General features: G+C 45.9%; 1 protein-coding gene across 2 annotated transcripts in view; it reads left to right on the forward strand.

Annotated features, from left to right (window-relative positions):
- Tgfbr2 (transforming growth factor beta receptor 2) overlaps nucleotides 1-15,098 on the forward strand; it is a 94,179-nt gene that overhangs the window by 13,728 nt on the left and 65,353 nt on the right. Inside the window, exon 2 of one of the 2 annotated variants that reach the window (XM_048424419.3) lies at nucleotides 5,750-5,824. The exons of the other annotated variant lie outside the window; for it this stretch is intronic. Coding sequence (XP_048280376.1) covers nucleotides 5,750-5,824 — 75 coding nt within the window. The remainder of the gene's footprint in view (nucleotides 1-5,749; nucleotides 5,825-15,098) is intronic. 2 annotated transcript variants of the gene reach the window in all.

Here is a 15,098-nt window from a genome sequence, read left to right on the forward strand (position 1 = left end):
ATCTTTCACTAAGCTTGTACCCAACATGCTACACCTGGCAGGGAACTGTGCCCTGATCAGCTGCCAGTCAATGGAGGCAGTTTGCTTTACTGCAGCCTCCCTGGACTTTTCAGCCACCAAATGCCCATCTCACTCAAGGATCTGATTCTCTATGGAATACACACCATTAGTGATGTGACATCATCAAAGTCTGCCTTGACATATGTAGGCTTTAATCCATGCTGTGTTCTTTGTGACATGGCATCCCTTAAAATGTCCTTCCTGCCCGGTGCCAAGTATGTGTGTGCCCAACAAATTAACAAATTAATGGCAGTTATTTGGGGAGTTCGTTCTCCTCAGTCTCTCAGTGTTGTTACTTTTGAAATTGTCTATTTGCATTACTTATGTAATAAATATTTTCTCTTTACACGCTTATTTATTTCGCTTGCACATGGTGAGGGACGAAGAGGCATGTCATGGCGAGCATGTGGCGGTCAGGGTACCACTCGTGAGCGAGTTCTCTGCTTCCACTGTGTGGGTGCCAGGGGCCAAACTCAGGTCCTCAGACTTGGTGGCAAGCACCTTTACCCCCTGAGCCCTCTCTTCAGCTCACCCCCACCCTTTTCCAATCTTCCTCTACTGTTGTGAGGAACTCAGTTGTTGAAGCTCAGGAAAGACCCACTAGCCTTTTTCCAACAGGCTGGATGTTGCCTTTCAGGCATTCTGAATGTGCGCCCTCCGACTTGCTTCTGTATGGGGCTCAATCCTACGTCAGCCTTTAAACCCTGGCTACTTTCTTCTTCTAGAATTCTCAGTTCCTGTTGGTGATTAATGCCCCTAAGTAATACTGTAACAATAAACAGTTCTCAGGGTTAAGTTGCTCACCTTCCCAATCGTTTTCTTACTTTTTTTTAAACCTTTGCCATCTGAACTGTATTTGGCATGAAGAAAAGAAAAAGAATAAAACATTTCCACTGCCTTCTGCGTCTCATGCTGATTCCTGTTGCGTTGAACCTCAGCATCTTCCTCAGACTGGCTTGCATCCTGGACCTGTTTAGTGAGATGTCTGTCTACTGCAGAAACCTGGCTGTGTGAAACGCGGGGCCACCTGGTTTCAGCTTTCCTCTCCAGCTAAGCTACTGCAACACCACTTTCTGTCGTCAAAGACTCTCCTCATGGACTTCTCCTTGGTCACCCTTGACTGTCTCTAATCGGTCGTCAGCTGAATCTCTCCTGGCCCAGCATTCTGTGGGTTCTCTCCCTGAGTCCACGGTGACCACATAATTTCTCTTCCTCTGTGCGGCTGATACATAGTAGCCAGAGCTTTGCAGATGCACTTCGTGAGGACAGGCATGGGTCAGACCGGGTCTCTCTCATCTCCCATTCTGCTATTGCATACTTCATGCCCTGGCTCCTACTTAATTCATTAACTAATTAATTATTTTTCGGTGTGTGTTTATGGTATCTATGAGGATATGCATTTGTGTGTATATTCATGGTATGTGTGAGGGTACATGTGTGATGGTACATGGAGAGTAGGGGGTGTGGCTATGGTATGTGTGAGGGTACATGTGTGTGGGTGTGTGGGGGGTGTGTATGCCTGCCTGGGCATACTAGAGACCAACTGGGCAACTTGGGCTGTCATTTCTTAGATGCTGTCAACTATTTTTTTAAAGTAATTAAAACTTTATTGTAAAGAACTTTCATATATAAAGCATTACTCAGTGAGATTAGCCAGACCCAAAATTTATACATCTCAATGGACTTAAGTAGATCACTTCTTTGATGGGCCTGGATCTTGCCAAGTACACTAGCCTGCCTGGCCAGAGTCTTACATATCTGCCTGGGTTATCTATGGAAGTCACTAATGGTTGTGAGCCACCATGCAAGTACTAGAAATCTAACTCAGATCCTCTGCAGGAGCAACAAACGCTCTTAACCATTGAGCCATCCCTCTAACACCAAGGCTATATCTTTAACTCTTGGGAGCTCATTTAAATCCCCATCTTTCTCTTGCTCGCTGCCTCTCTTGCAAGCTCATTCACATGGTCACTTAGCCACCTATCGTGTGTGCCTTCTCACTTTGGTATTAAACTGAAAACTCCCCAAGGGAATGGCCGTTGATTTCTTCCTCTCCCCATCTCCTTAGCAAATGTTCTCAGTATCCATGTTTGTGTGCATGCTGTGTTCTTTGCTGCTCTCAATTCCTGGCTTTTAAAGGCAAAGGAACAGGCTTGCAAACCTAGAATACTTGCCTTCTTGCTATTAAACATTACTGCCAGAGCTTTGCTACCTATAGCTACAGGCATGCTTCATAAAATGCTGGGCTTGTAGGAAGTCTTACACCATCCACTCTGTTGCTGTCTACAGTACAGATTTGCTCAACCTCCAGTCTTTCCTTCTGTGCATCTGGGGGTGGCACACTGGGAAGGGGGTTACAAGGCCTGTTGTTTTTTCGTACATTGCCTTTGTCTTTGATGTGTTTATTCTTTTGTCCATCACTTAGGACAGTATGATTCTAGATACTCACAGAACTCATAAAGTCAATAGCCATATTGCTTAATATTGCTTAGTACAAGTACTGGCCACTGCTATCTTTCTTTGTATGAATTTCATGTTGTCTTCTGCCACACCAGGACTGTTGGAGAAGGGATGAGAGACTGTGGAGGAAGAGGAGAGAGTTAGATGACTCTTCTTCCTGCTTGAGATTAGTTCGAGTGTCCTTGTTACGAAGGTGATCTTTTCTGAAAGCCCTGTTAGAATGAATGACACATTCGTAACCACTGACCATGAGGCCTTGTTGTATGGATGCTCAACAGAAGCAGGCCGGGAGGCCATTCTGGAAAGCTTGTAACCCTCTTCTCTGCCATGGTGTTCTCGGCTCTATGAGGCAGCGCCAGTGCACATGTAGCCTGGGCATCATGAGCTGTGTGTTTCCTGCTCTGCCTGCAGGCAGATCACCATGTAGTTCATACACTGGATCACCCCTGTGTTGCTTCCTCTCTGAGCAAAGTCTGAAGTAGCCACTGACATCATAATATCCCTCGGGCTTTGTGCGAGGTAGATTTTCTCACCATTGTGACAATAGTACCAGGCAGAAGCAACTTGAAGGTAAATAGATTCTTTGGTTTGGGTCCGTTGTAATCAGGAAGGCATGGTGTAGAGGTCATGGCCACTCTGGCAAGGAGCCTCTAGCAGGACTTGTTCACATCTGGACTAAAGGACAAGGGAGAAGACAGTTCAAGCTAGAGCCAGAGGCAGCTGCTGCTTGCAAGTCTAGGCCTGTGTGACTTATGCTAGGGTGGGTGTGGTCTGGAAGAGTTCACAACCTCCCCAGACAGTGCCACCGTCTGGAGATGCGGTATTGAAACATGAGTCTGTGGGGGACATTTCACATTCAAGCCAGTCAGCAGGCGTGCACTGACTGACCGAGCATTTACCCACTCTGTAGAGTCAGAAGAAATGAAAGAAAAGTTAATAACCTTAGCCCTAATAGTCCGACACTTTTCAGAAATGGTTGAGAGATAAGACTCTTAATTTGACACACCATTGGTTAGCTTTTAAAACTGCCAAAAACGTTCATCTTCCAAGATTTTAATGATGGTGTTGGCGAGAGTGTTTGGCCATCATCTAATCACTTACACTGTTCAGGACGTTACTGGCCATTATCACAAACTTAAAGTGTCACCTCTCACCCACTTATTAATGAGATATCTGGAGAGTTTCCAGGCACAGAAGAATACCCAGTTTCTTTTTAATAGTGATTAATTGTGCTATTTGACAATTCCATAGTGCATCCAGCACGTTCTACTTCCTCTCCCTGTCCTGTCTTATCTCTCCCTCACTGCGCCACCCTTCCCCTATCCCTCCAGCACATGACTTGGCTTTGTGACCCATTTAGATAAGCAGGGCCACCCATGTGACAGTTGAGTTGATGGCATCCAGTGTCTTAACAGTTCACCGTTATCTTCTTGAATCACAGCTATAACTTCAGCTCCCAGGAACCGAGTCTATTGGTTTTATCTCTACCAATGTGGAATAACAACACCCCCACCACCTCTTCTTTTTCTCTTGGTGTAAATATGTATGTGTTGTGTGTGTGTGTGTGTGTGTGTGTAGTCATATGTGTGTAGAATGTGTTTATGTGTGTGTATGTGTGTGGAGTGTGTATGTGAGTGTGTGAAGTTTAGAGGGTAATCCTGAGTGTCTCTTTCTATATTATTATTATTACTGACAGAGTATCTCTCTGAACTTGGAGCTCATCAATTAATTAGGTTAGATATGCTGGTCAGCAAGCCCCAGGGATCCTTGTGTCACTACCCCCCCAGAGATGGGATTTTAAGGAATCACCACCATGCCCAGCTTTTTCGTTTCGCTGCTGTGAACCTGAACTCAGGTTCTCTTGTTTACATACTGGCACTTTACTGACTGGGTCATCTTCCCCTGTGACTCCTTGTATATAAAAAACAGCTGGCCTAGGTACTCAGTGTCTACGTGAGTCATGCTTTGCCAATCAAAACAGCCCTGTTCTTCTCCGAATATTTCTTCAGGTGTTCATCTTTTAAAAGTTCTGGGAAGGGAGATGAGAAACAATAAGCAACCTCTGATAGAAGGCTAGTTGGTTATGAGTGGTGCTGCCTTTGCAGGCAGCCCTCGGAAGCTTGGGGGAATGTCATTGACAGTGTGGCTTCCAGTAAATCTTCACTATGATGTCATTAGGGTGTCGACTTCTTGGCTCTTGTGCTCTCTGAATGGCAGGGTCCTAGACTCAGAAGGAAATGGGGAGATTAGAGGGTCCAGATGACATTCACTGGTTCCAAGCAGAGCGTAGGCTGCATTCCGGGAGGTCAGTGTACACTCTGTTGGAGTAACCAGGGACACGGCAGGGCCAGTCTGGTAAATGTCACTGCTCTATTAGTGATCCTTCTCATTGCTGCAGTACCTGAGACAGAAGCAACTCAAGGAAGGGAGGCTTGTTTAGACTCACAGTTTGGGTTTACGGTCAATTATGATGTTGGAAGCATTGTCTCACTGCACCCACGGTCAGGAAGCAGAAAGAGATGCATGTTGGTGTTCAGCTGAAGGACCCAGTCTGAGAGATGGGGCCTTTCACATTCAGGGTGGGTCTCCTCTCTTCAGTTAAATTCCCCTGGATACACCCTCATAGACACACTGAGTTCTGTTTCCCTGACAACTCTAAATGTAACCATGTTGACTGTCAAGATGGGTCATCTCATTGCCTGTGCTCCTCTTTGTTCTGTATAATCTAGGAGCACGTCAAATGTCTTTCACTGTTTGAATAGATAGAAATGAATATTAAAACAAATATTTAAAATGAACATTAAAATGAAATGATGAATATTAAAAACACGACCATTATGTGGCATGGGAATACAGTTTAGTAATGGAACTCCTGCCTTCTGGGAGGCCTGAACTTCAATTCCCAATACCACACATGCAAAGGTTGTTAAAGTGGCTCTTTCCCCACCTCTCTCGTGGTGGGAAACCAGTGCCCAGAAAGCAGGGCAGAAACTCAGCTTGAATTTCTTTATTCTCAGTGAAATGGGTAAAGAAGAGCAGTTAGGCTTGGGATTGCAGTCTCATAGGTCTGAAGACAAACTATTGCCCATACCTGGCTGTTATGTTCTATACTTAGTATTTTTAACACAAATACAATACTTCATTAACTGAAAACTGTGTTCGCTTGCTTGCCATGTCCAATCTCGGAACTGCCCTCTAAGGGGGTATAATTCTCCATCCCATTTTACAGATGTGGAAATGGAGGCCCAGAAAGACGCGCCCATCCACCTAAGCTGTAATAAGACCATCCATCCACTGAAACGCTGTAACGTATTGTGAACTTGTCTTTTCGTCTTTCTATCCTTTGTACTTACTTTATTCTTTCACTGCTTACTTTCTACATAAGTTGCCATAGAAATCTGTGGTCCTAGGGCTGGAGAGCTGGCTCAGCCGCTAGGAGCACACGCTGCTCTTGCAGATGGCCTGAGTTCAGTTCTCAGCACCCACATTAGGGCAGCTCACAATCCTGTATAATTCCAGCTCAAGAGGATCCAATACCCTCTGGATCTGGCCTCCTTGGGCATTGTACTGATGTGCACAAACTAATCCACAGACACACACAAGGATGTCTGTACCCCTGTCATATTTTCACATACTAGTAGCTAAATTGTGGATGAGGTTGGGGGTGGGGACTAATACCGGAAGCCTAGTTCTCGCTTTGAACGTTAGAATAATGGAGAATTTCTTCTTTCAGGTCACACTTCTTTGAAGTCTTTTGCCCCTGTACCCACGTCTAATGGAGTTCAGACTGTCCAATGTGTCTTTTTCTTTTCTCTTTTGCTTGTGGGGGCAGCCTCTCTTCTGGGCACCATTGTGGTCTTGTTAATCCCACTGGTCATGAATACTACCAGTACCACAATTTAAAGCCATATTTGAAGCAAACTTTAAGTAAATACTGGCCTGGTGGATGGGCGCTGGCCAACTCCATGCACAGTTTACCAGGCAAATGGCTCCGAGTCACAATTTGCAGGGGCTTAAGTATTTCCCATGAGGTCCAATCAGGGGCAAGCCTACATCCTGATGTATTTCCTGCCTGTGAACCTCCCACTCCCAAGCACTTCTGGTGCAGATGGATCAAACAACCTTGTTTAGGGGAGTGAAAACATGCGGCTTGTTATCTCTTATAAACAGTAACCTCCATCATTTCAGGAACTGTCTGTCCTTGGGCAAGGGGCTTGCAGCTCAGAGGCATTTTTGTCTCATGGATCTCAAAGGCATAGTAATTAAAACTCATAATGTACTTAGGCTCTCATAGTCAGTCCTCTTGAGGCTGTAGCACCATTTCCAGGAGACACATGTTGCCATTTATAAAATGCTGGGTAATGATGGTACAATCCTAGAATCCTAGCACTTGAGACGCGGAGGGAAGGAGGGTCAAGAGTTCAAGATCAAATATCTGGTCAGCCTCAGTTACAGAGGCCCTGCCTCACAATACCAAAATAAATAACTAAACAAGTAAATGAGAACATATAACAGGCAGCTAGTTGCTGTCGTTCTGTGACTCCCTCCTTTCCCGGAGCTTCAGGTGCCCAACACATCAGTGAACACAAGCATCTCTGTGTAAGAAGAGCGGGTCCTCACCCTGTCAACCTAGAAGGCAATTGTTAACTTTATGTACCCTTCCCACATAGCTGCTTTTGTGAATCTCCAAATGAAGATGTGAAGAAGCATAAAGGTGTTTCAGAGGCGGAGCAGGAGTAAGAGAGACACCCAGGGTGTCGTCAGATTGCTTGGATAGAAAACAAGATTGAGTTTGAGAGGTAGCACAGCCTCTGTACAGCTATGGCATTTCCAAAGGACATGGGATAAAGAATGACCCGAAGGGCTGGGGAGGTGGCTCACTGGTTAAGAGCACTGGCTGCTCTCAAGGACCTGAATTCAGTTCCCAGCACCAAGTCCAGTGGCTAACAACCACCCGTAACTAGAGCTCTGGGGGGTCCCATGGCCTCTTCTGGCCTCCCTGGGTGCTTGCACACATACACCTTCATAATAATAAAACGAATCTCTTTTCAAAGAAGAGTGACCTTGGCTAGCAGACAGTGTACGTGACCTGCAAGGTGACCGAGCTAATTGGCACTCCCAATTTTCCACAGATTGCTTTGCAGAAGTGTTACTCTGAAAAAGGAGAAGTTGAGTCATGATATTTTATTTAATTTTCGTCAAAGGATGAATTAAGCGAGCTTTGGGGACAGTGGCTTCATTCTCTCCTATGCCACCCGTCCTCAGCAGGGTGCGGTTCCTGCGGTTTGAGTGAGCTGGAGGGGCCTCGTGATCCTGCTTCCTGCTGCAGGTTTCCCATTAGGGTCGGGCTTCCTGAAGTAATGACTGGATTAATGGATTTATGTTAGAATTGGCAAAATTTTCCTCAAATTCTTAGGGATTTCACTGTTATGTTTTATGTACTTCCTTCTTTAAAAAGATTGCTTATTTTTAAGTCTTCCAGAATAATCCTTTTCATACAATCCTTAAAAACTGTCGTGTACGTACTGATTCTTGTATTAAGGAAGAAGTCACTGTAACAACAACAACAACGCTGAATTTGAGCATTTCAGAAATGGCCCTTCTTCAGGTTGGGATAGAGGTAGTGCACAAAGGCTAGGGAAGGGAATTACATTGCAGGGAGATAGTGGCTTAAGATGCATCATGTTTGCGTTGTATCTGTGTAACCGCGTGCTTTTTTCTGAAGGACAAGTTTATACACAGCTGTCAGCTCTGAACTGAGGAGCCATTTTCTGTTGACTAATAGGAAGGTGGTAGGGTTCATGACCATCATGATGGGGAGCATGGCAACAGGCAGGCAGGTGTGTTCTGGAGCAGTAACTGAGCGCTTACATCCTGAGACAACAGCCACCAGGCAGAGAGAGAGGGGAGTAGGCCTCATTTGGCCCCTTACACACCTCCTCCAACAAGGCCACACCTCTTAATCTGTCCTAAACAGTTTGGCCCTTTCTCATTCAAACTACTACAAGGTCCCTAGAAATTTAAGCCAGCCTGTGAACTCTCCACTCTCCATGTAAGCAAGAATGACCTTGAACAATTGAACAACTGTCCGTGTGTGTATGTGTGTGTGTGTGTGTGTGTGTGTGTGTGTCCGTCTCCAGCTGCCTCCTGGCTGCTGGGATTACAGACTTACCCCATCAGGACCAGTTTATGGGAAGCTGGGGATCAAACTCAAAGCTTTGTATATGGAAAGCAAGTACCCTTTGCTGAACCACATCCCCAGACCTCAAGACACTTTCTAATTTTTAAAATTATTTGTATTTAATTTATTTATGTGTGTGGCTGGTATATGTGTGCACGCATGCATGCGTAGGGCAGAAGACAAATGGAAAACTTTTGGAGGTTAGTTTTATTCTCTCCTTTTGTCATGAGGATCCTTCCTGGTGCTTGAACTCAGGTCATCAGGCTTAGAGACAACCCCCTTGACCCACTGAGTCATCTCACCAACCTAAGGCACAGTTTAGAAGTTCATTTCTCTTGGATGGGAAGGGATTCACAGGGATGAACATCTGTTGAGAAGCTAGAGGTAGCTGGTGACTGTGGGGGTGGGGTAGGGGTGATGAGGTTGCTTTCTTCACGGGTGAGACCAACGGTAGGTTGCTGAGGCTACAGTGCAGAGCCTAACATCCATATGTGTTCAGACAACACTGTCTCTATCCATCTGTCTCTGCCATCTGTCTGTCTGTCTGTCCATCTCTCTCTCTTTCTCTCTCTCTCTCTCTCTCTCTCTCTCTCTCTCTCTCTCTCTCTGTCTCTCTACCTACCTACCTACCTACCTATCTGAACTAGGACATAGGGTAGAAAGGAAATGGGAAAGGACCTAGAAGAGTTGGAAAGTGAGAGGTGGGTTTGATCAAAACCAGATACATTCATGAAAAGGAAAAACCAAGCAGGCAAGCAAGCAAACAAGCATAACAACAACAAAAACTAAGAAGAGAAATTCAGCTTCATCAGGAAATTCTCCATTCCAGTTTTTCAAATGACTCTCCTCGAGTCCCGCTGGGAGGACTGGCTAAGGAGTTCCACCCTTTCCAAAGATCATAGCTGGCAGAATTCCTTCTGAAGAATTTGCCCAGAGTGATCTTTGAAGACGAATGTTCACAGTGAAAATGAACGGCCCTGGAGCCATGCGTTTATCTTCCCTGCCTCATCCCCAAACAGGATCAGAGGTTGAGTCATAGGAAGATGCTTTGGGTTGGGCCTGGCCACACCTGCAAACAACTCTGGAGGTGCTGTACCCTGGCGGCGTGCTGTGCTCCAGACAATTAGGAAAGCGCTTGTGGGCAGCTGCTCACTGTCCAGCCCAAATGCACTTCTGTCTGTTAAATTCACCAGTCTGTAGAGACTCCAGCTCTTTCCCTCCCATATGTATTCTTAAATGTTACTGGCTTTAGATTCATCTTTTTCATTGTATGTGTATGAGTGTTGGGTCTTCATGCATGTATATATACCATGTGCATGCCTGGAGCTCAAGGAGATCAGAAGAGAGTGTTGGATCCCACAGATCTGGGGTTACAGATGGTTTTTGCTAGGATTAGAACTTGGGTTCACTGCAGGAACAGCCAGTGCTCTTAACTGCTGAGCCATTTCCAGATCACCTTCCTAGTGTGTGTGTGTGTGTGTGTGTGTGTGTGTGTGTGTGTGCGTGTGCGTGCGTGTATACATTTGGATATACATGTGTGTGGGGGTGGGTGTGCCTGCACATGTATGTTCATTCCATTGCAGGCTGAAGAACAACTTCCAGGGGCTTCCTTAGAAATGCCTTCTACTTTCTTTTTGACACAGGCCCTTTCACTGGCCTGGTGCTTGCCAAGTATGGTAGACTGACTAAGGAGCAAACCTGGGGACCCTTCTTTTTCCGCCTCTCCAGCCCTGGGAATATAAGCCCACTCCTCCACGGTGATCATCTTTTCATAGGTTCTGAGGGTCATACTCAGCCACTTGTGCTTGTAGAGCAAGAATGTAACCAAGTGAGCAATTCCCCCAGCCCAGCCCCAAGACTTTGTCCTTTGCTGAACTGTGTTTCATTTCCAACCCTGGCTGTACATCCAAATCATCTGAGAAGTTTTAAAGTAATCCCGCTGCCTGAGTCAACCCGTACATTCTGGCTCACTGGCCTGAGTACGGCCTTGGCTTCTTCTCAATCTAAAAAATAAATAAATAAATAAATAAAAATCCCTAGATGCTTCTGATGTGGAAGCCAGGATTAAAACAGCAATTCAGCCAAACCCAGTGAGAGTAGAAATAAGTAGGTGCCCAGGAATGGCAAGATATTTAGGCAGTGCCCACAGTAGAGGAACGCCATTTCCTGGGTTCAGCCGCTCCCATTCCTTGACACTGTAGCAAAGACGAACAGGAAGACTTCAGAGCAGAACTGTGTGAGAATAAAGATTCTTTTATTTTAGAGACATCCACGGAATGGCAACTTCCTCGGAGATGGGGTGTAGCTTGGTTGTCTAACGTGTGAAGCCCCGGGTTGCTTCCCTAGTGAGGCCCCAATGGGGTGGGAAGGCAAACGTTTGTAGCCTCGGCTTGCTGGAGGGCAAGGATTCCAGGATCAGAAAGTGATCTTTAGCTGTATAGTGAAGGGGAGGCAGCGATTCCCTGCTCTTGCCTCCCTGGGAGATCTGGGGAGGCAGAGTCAGGGTAGAGTCTTGCACTGACCCTGGGCCTGCTGGTTCTATTAGGTGAAGCCAGCTGGCCTACCAGCCCCAGAGAGTCTCCTGTCTTTGCCTCCCAGTGCTGGAATTACAGGCACGAAATGCTGCCCTTATTTAATTTGGTGGGTGCTGGAGATCGAACTCAGGATCACCATGGCTGCATGACAAGGGTTTTACTGACTGAGCCATCTCTCCCGCCCATTACATATCCTTTGAAAATGACATGTAACCATTGGCTATTGGGATCTTTTCACATCTCACTCTCCTTGGATCGTAAGGGGGCATGAGGGGGACAGATTAAATTCTTTGTTTCCCTCTCTCCCCGTGCTCTGTAATAATAGACAGCTTCTGTATGGCCATCTAAGGCTGACCGTAACGTGGTTGAATATATAGTCTAACTATCCTGCTTTGTCAGAGGAATGAATGTCCAGCCAGGCTGCTTTTATTATGTAGGATTTTAGCTGTCATCTGTGAAGGGCCCTAAAAGCAGTATTGTCAGACAAGGGAGATGGCTTAGTGACTCAGTGAGTAAGCGTGCTTGCTTTTAGGCTTAAAGACTTGAGTTCAAATCTCTAGCTCACTGTCAAAAGGCTGGGTGGTGGTGACTGCATGTGTTTGTAACCCCAGGGCTGTAAAAAGCAGAGACTGGAGGATCACTAGGGCTTGTTAGTATGCAACACACACACATACACACATTCACATACATCACATATACACACACTACACATACTCACACACACTCATACACACAAACACACATATATACCACACAGACACACATATACAAACACATATATATATACACACCACAAAAGACACACATATACACCATAACAACACATACATGCATATATATACCAGCTCACACACATATATACATACACACACATACAAACACACGTAAGCCACAATACACACACATACACATATAGACCACACATACGTGCACACACAGAGATATCCATGTACATACACACATGCATTACACATACAGATGCACATATACTACACATATGCGCACACGCATGTGCACACACACACACACACCTTTGTAGAAGGGCTGTAAGAATAGTATTGGCAGGCTGGAGAGATTGCTTAGGGGCTCACATACTTGTTGTATAAGCGTGAGGACCTGAGTTTAGATTCCCTAGCACCCACATGGTAGCCTGTGTCTGCCATTCCAGTAGTCTATGGTGAGGTGGAAAGCAGAAGAGACCAGAGAATCCCCTGCAGTTTTCCCTCAAGGTGGAAGGCAAAGGCCGACATCCGAAGTTGTCCCCTGACCTCCACATGCTTATTTCTGCACACGCACACGTACACGTACATGCACTCACACATCACACACACCCACACACACACACACTCACAGAGGTTAAAAACATGGTATTGTTATGTGGAAGTAGAGTGTGTATCTAGTCTCAGCCTCTGTGTATAGGGCAGTAGGGATAACGGGATCATAAGCAGCTCAGATGAATCTTGGACAAAAAAAGCAAAAGATTGGAACAGTTGTGGGGTTTAGAGGGCGCACAGGGAAGGCTATGGGGGGTGGAGTAGAACACAGCATGATAGCCTGTTTGTATGAGAAAACCATAATAAAACCCACAGCTTTGTATATTAATTTTTTGTATAAAAACCTCTCCTGGAGACAGAGGAAAGGAGGGAAAAGGCAATGGAGGGAAATCTGAGAAGTCTCAGGACTTCTGCTGAGGAATGCCTACTTTTAACTGGGCCTGACTTATATCAATGTGTCCTGCAGAGAACTGTCTTCCCTGGGGCCTTGGGGTTTCCCCCTGTGAGTTGGTCACCTCTCTTCTCCTTCTGTCCTGGGAGCTCAACAGTCTTTGGCAGACTATGGCTGAAATCCTCCCAAAAGCCTTGCATTTAAAAAAAGCCAATATTTTTTTTCTGAAATATTAATTTCCTCGCTCTAGGCTGCTGTGGACTTTGACTGGAAACTTAATCTCCATGCCTTGGTTCTGCATTATGTTTCTGTCATTGAAATGGGGCTTAGAGAGAATTACTTGATACCTTGGCAAGCCTCCCTATTTTAAACAGTCTTTTATCTTGGGGCCAGGGATTTGCATTTGGAGAGGCTAGGGCAGCTGACTCCAGCCCTGGCAGGTTGCGACTTGTTGCAAATCTTGTTCTACCCATTTCTCTCGCTATTAGAACCTTCTGGCCATGCCACTCAGGGCTTATGGGTTTAGCAAGGAGTGCTAGTCCCTGTCCTTAATTGTCTTCTGCTTTTGCTCCACCAGGGACAACAAGGCCAGAGCCAGCAAACCACCTAATAGAAGCCACATTCCCCCAGGGGCAGCATTCCATCCCATTGCCAGCTCTGCCCTACTACCTCTAGGACCTCTTCTCTTGAGGTCTTTGTTTATTAGTGGGGTATTTTTGTTGCTGTTGTTTTTATTTGCTTGCTTGTTTGTTTTGAAACAGGGCAGAGCTCAAACCCAGGAACCATTAAACCACTCCCCGGCTCCCTTTTTGAAAACGTGCCACAGTGGGCTAGGTCCACTGGCTGGTAAGCTCCAGGAATCTGCCTGGATCTCCTGCTAGCTCAGAGATGACCATCAAACACTAGGCTTCTTCTTGTTTTTTTACATAGATTGACGGGATTGAACTTTCGTCCACATTCATGCGAAGCAAACCCTTGACCCAGTGAGCTGCCTCCCCAGGCCCTGGGAGGGCTTTTCCTGATGAAAATCTCTCTGTTGTTGACCACATGTGACAAGAGGCTAGTGTGACACATAACTGAGTATGTCATTTTATTTACCTATTTTTTTTTAAAAAATAATAATAATGGCCTTGAACCCAGGGCCTCAAGTGTGAGCGATAATAGCCACCACTGAGCTACTGCCCCGCTTGATGTTACTTATCTTAATTTTAAGTGTAGTTTGATGGTAGCTGCCTTGCAGCTTGGAATCCTGCCCTTGACCTCAAGACCTCAGGGAGGTACTTCTTGCCAGAAGCCGTTCTGGGGGCCTCTGCAGCCTGGCTCCAGGGCCTGACTACTTCATGGCCAGCTCCCGAAGGAAAGCCGTTCTCCTTGGCTTCTACGCCAATGTCCTGTCCTCTCCACTGCTAATTCTGACTGCTGAAGCCCTCAGCTGCTTATCTTTTACAAATTATTCACACCCTTGTATCTGGATTTAACACGCCCCTCCCACCTCTATTGTCTTCTTTCCCCTGTGAACATATCCCAATTCCTTGAACATAAACTATAAATATGATTTCATTTTTTAGAGATCAGATGGACTTGGCAGAAGAAGACTTTTTTTTTTTTTCTTGAAACCTAAAGATGGAACATGGGAGGGGGATGTCACTGGATTTGAGAGAACGATCAACAAGTGTGTACTAAGAGCCAGCCAGGGCAGCAAGGTCAATGTTGGAGATGCCCAGAACAGCCAGGAACTAAAGCAAGTCTGTTTAAGTTGAAGAATGGACTCAAGTCATAAGTGAGAGGCAAATTTAAGGAAGGGACAAGAAGCTGGTGATGGGCGTCTGCCATTTAAAAGGACTTATCAGGAATAGCCTGGGGCCCTGCCTCATCTTGTAAGTGCTCAAGCGTGGGAACCTGGGTTCTGCTTCCCAACACACAAAGCTGGGTGTGGTCGTAGGAGCCTGTAACCTTAACCCTGGGGAGGCAGATGCAGGAAGATTTGGGGGGGCGGGGTTACTGGCCCGAGAGTCTAGCTAAATCAGTGAGCTTCAGGATATGAGAGATTAGGTGGGGGGTGAGAGAGGAAGACCCCAAACGCCAATGCCCAGCCTGCATGTGCATGCATGAGAATTTACAGACGCACGTACAACACATGCACAAGGATTTAAAGAAGTAAAGAGTAGCCTGTTGGTAAGGTTGTATTTGAGCAGAGG

Source organism: Myodes glareolus, chromosome 4 (assembly GCF_982192425.1).
Source record: "Myodes glareolus chromosome 4, mMyoGla1.1, whole genome shotgun sequence".
Classification (NCBI taxonomy): domain Eukaryota; kingdom Metazoa; phylum Chordata; class Mammalia; order Rodentia; family Cricetidae; genus Myodes; species Myodes glareolus.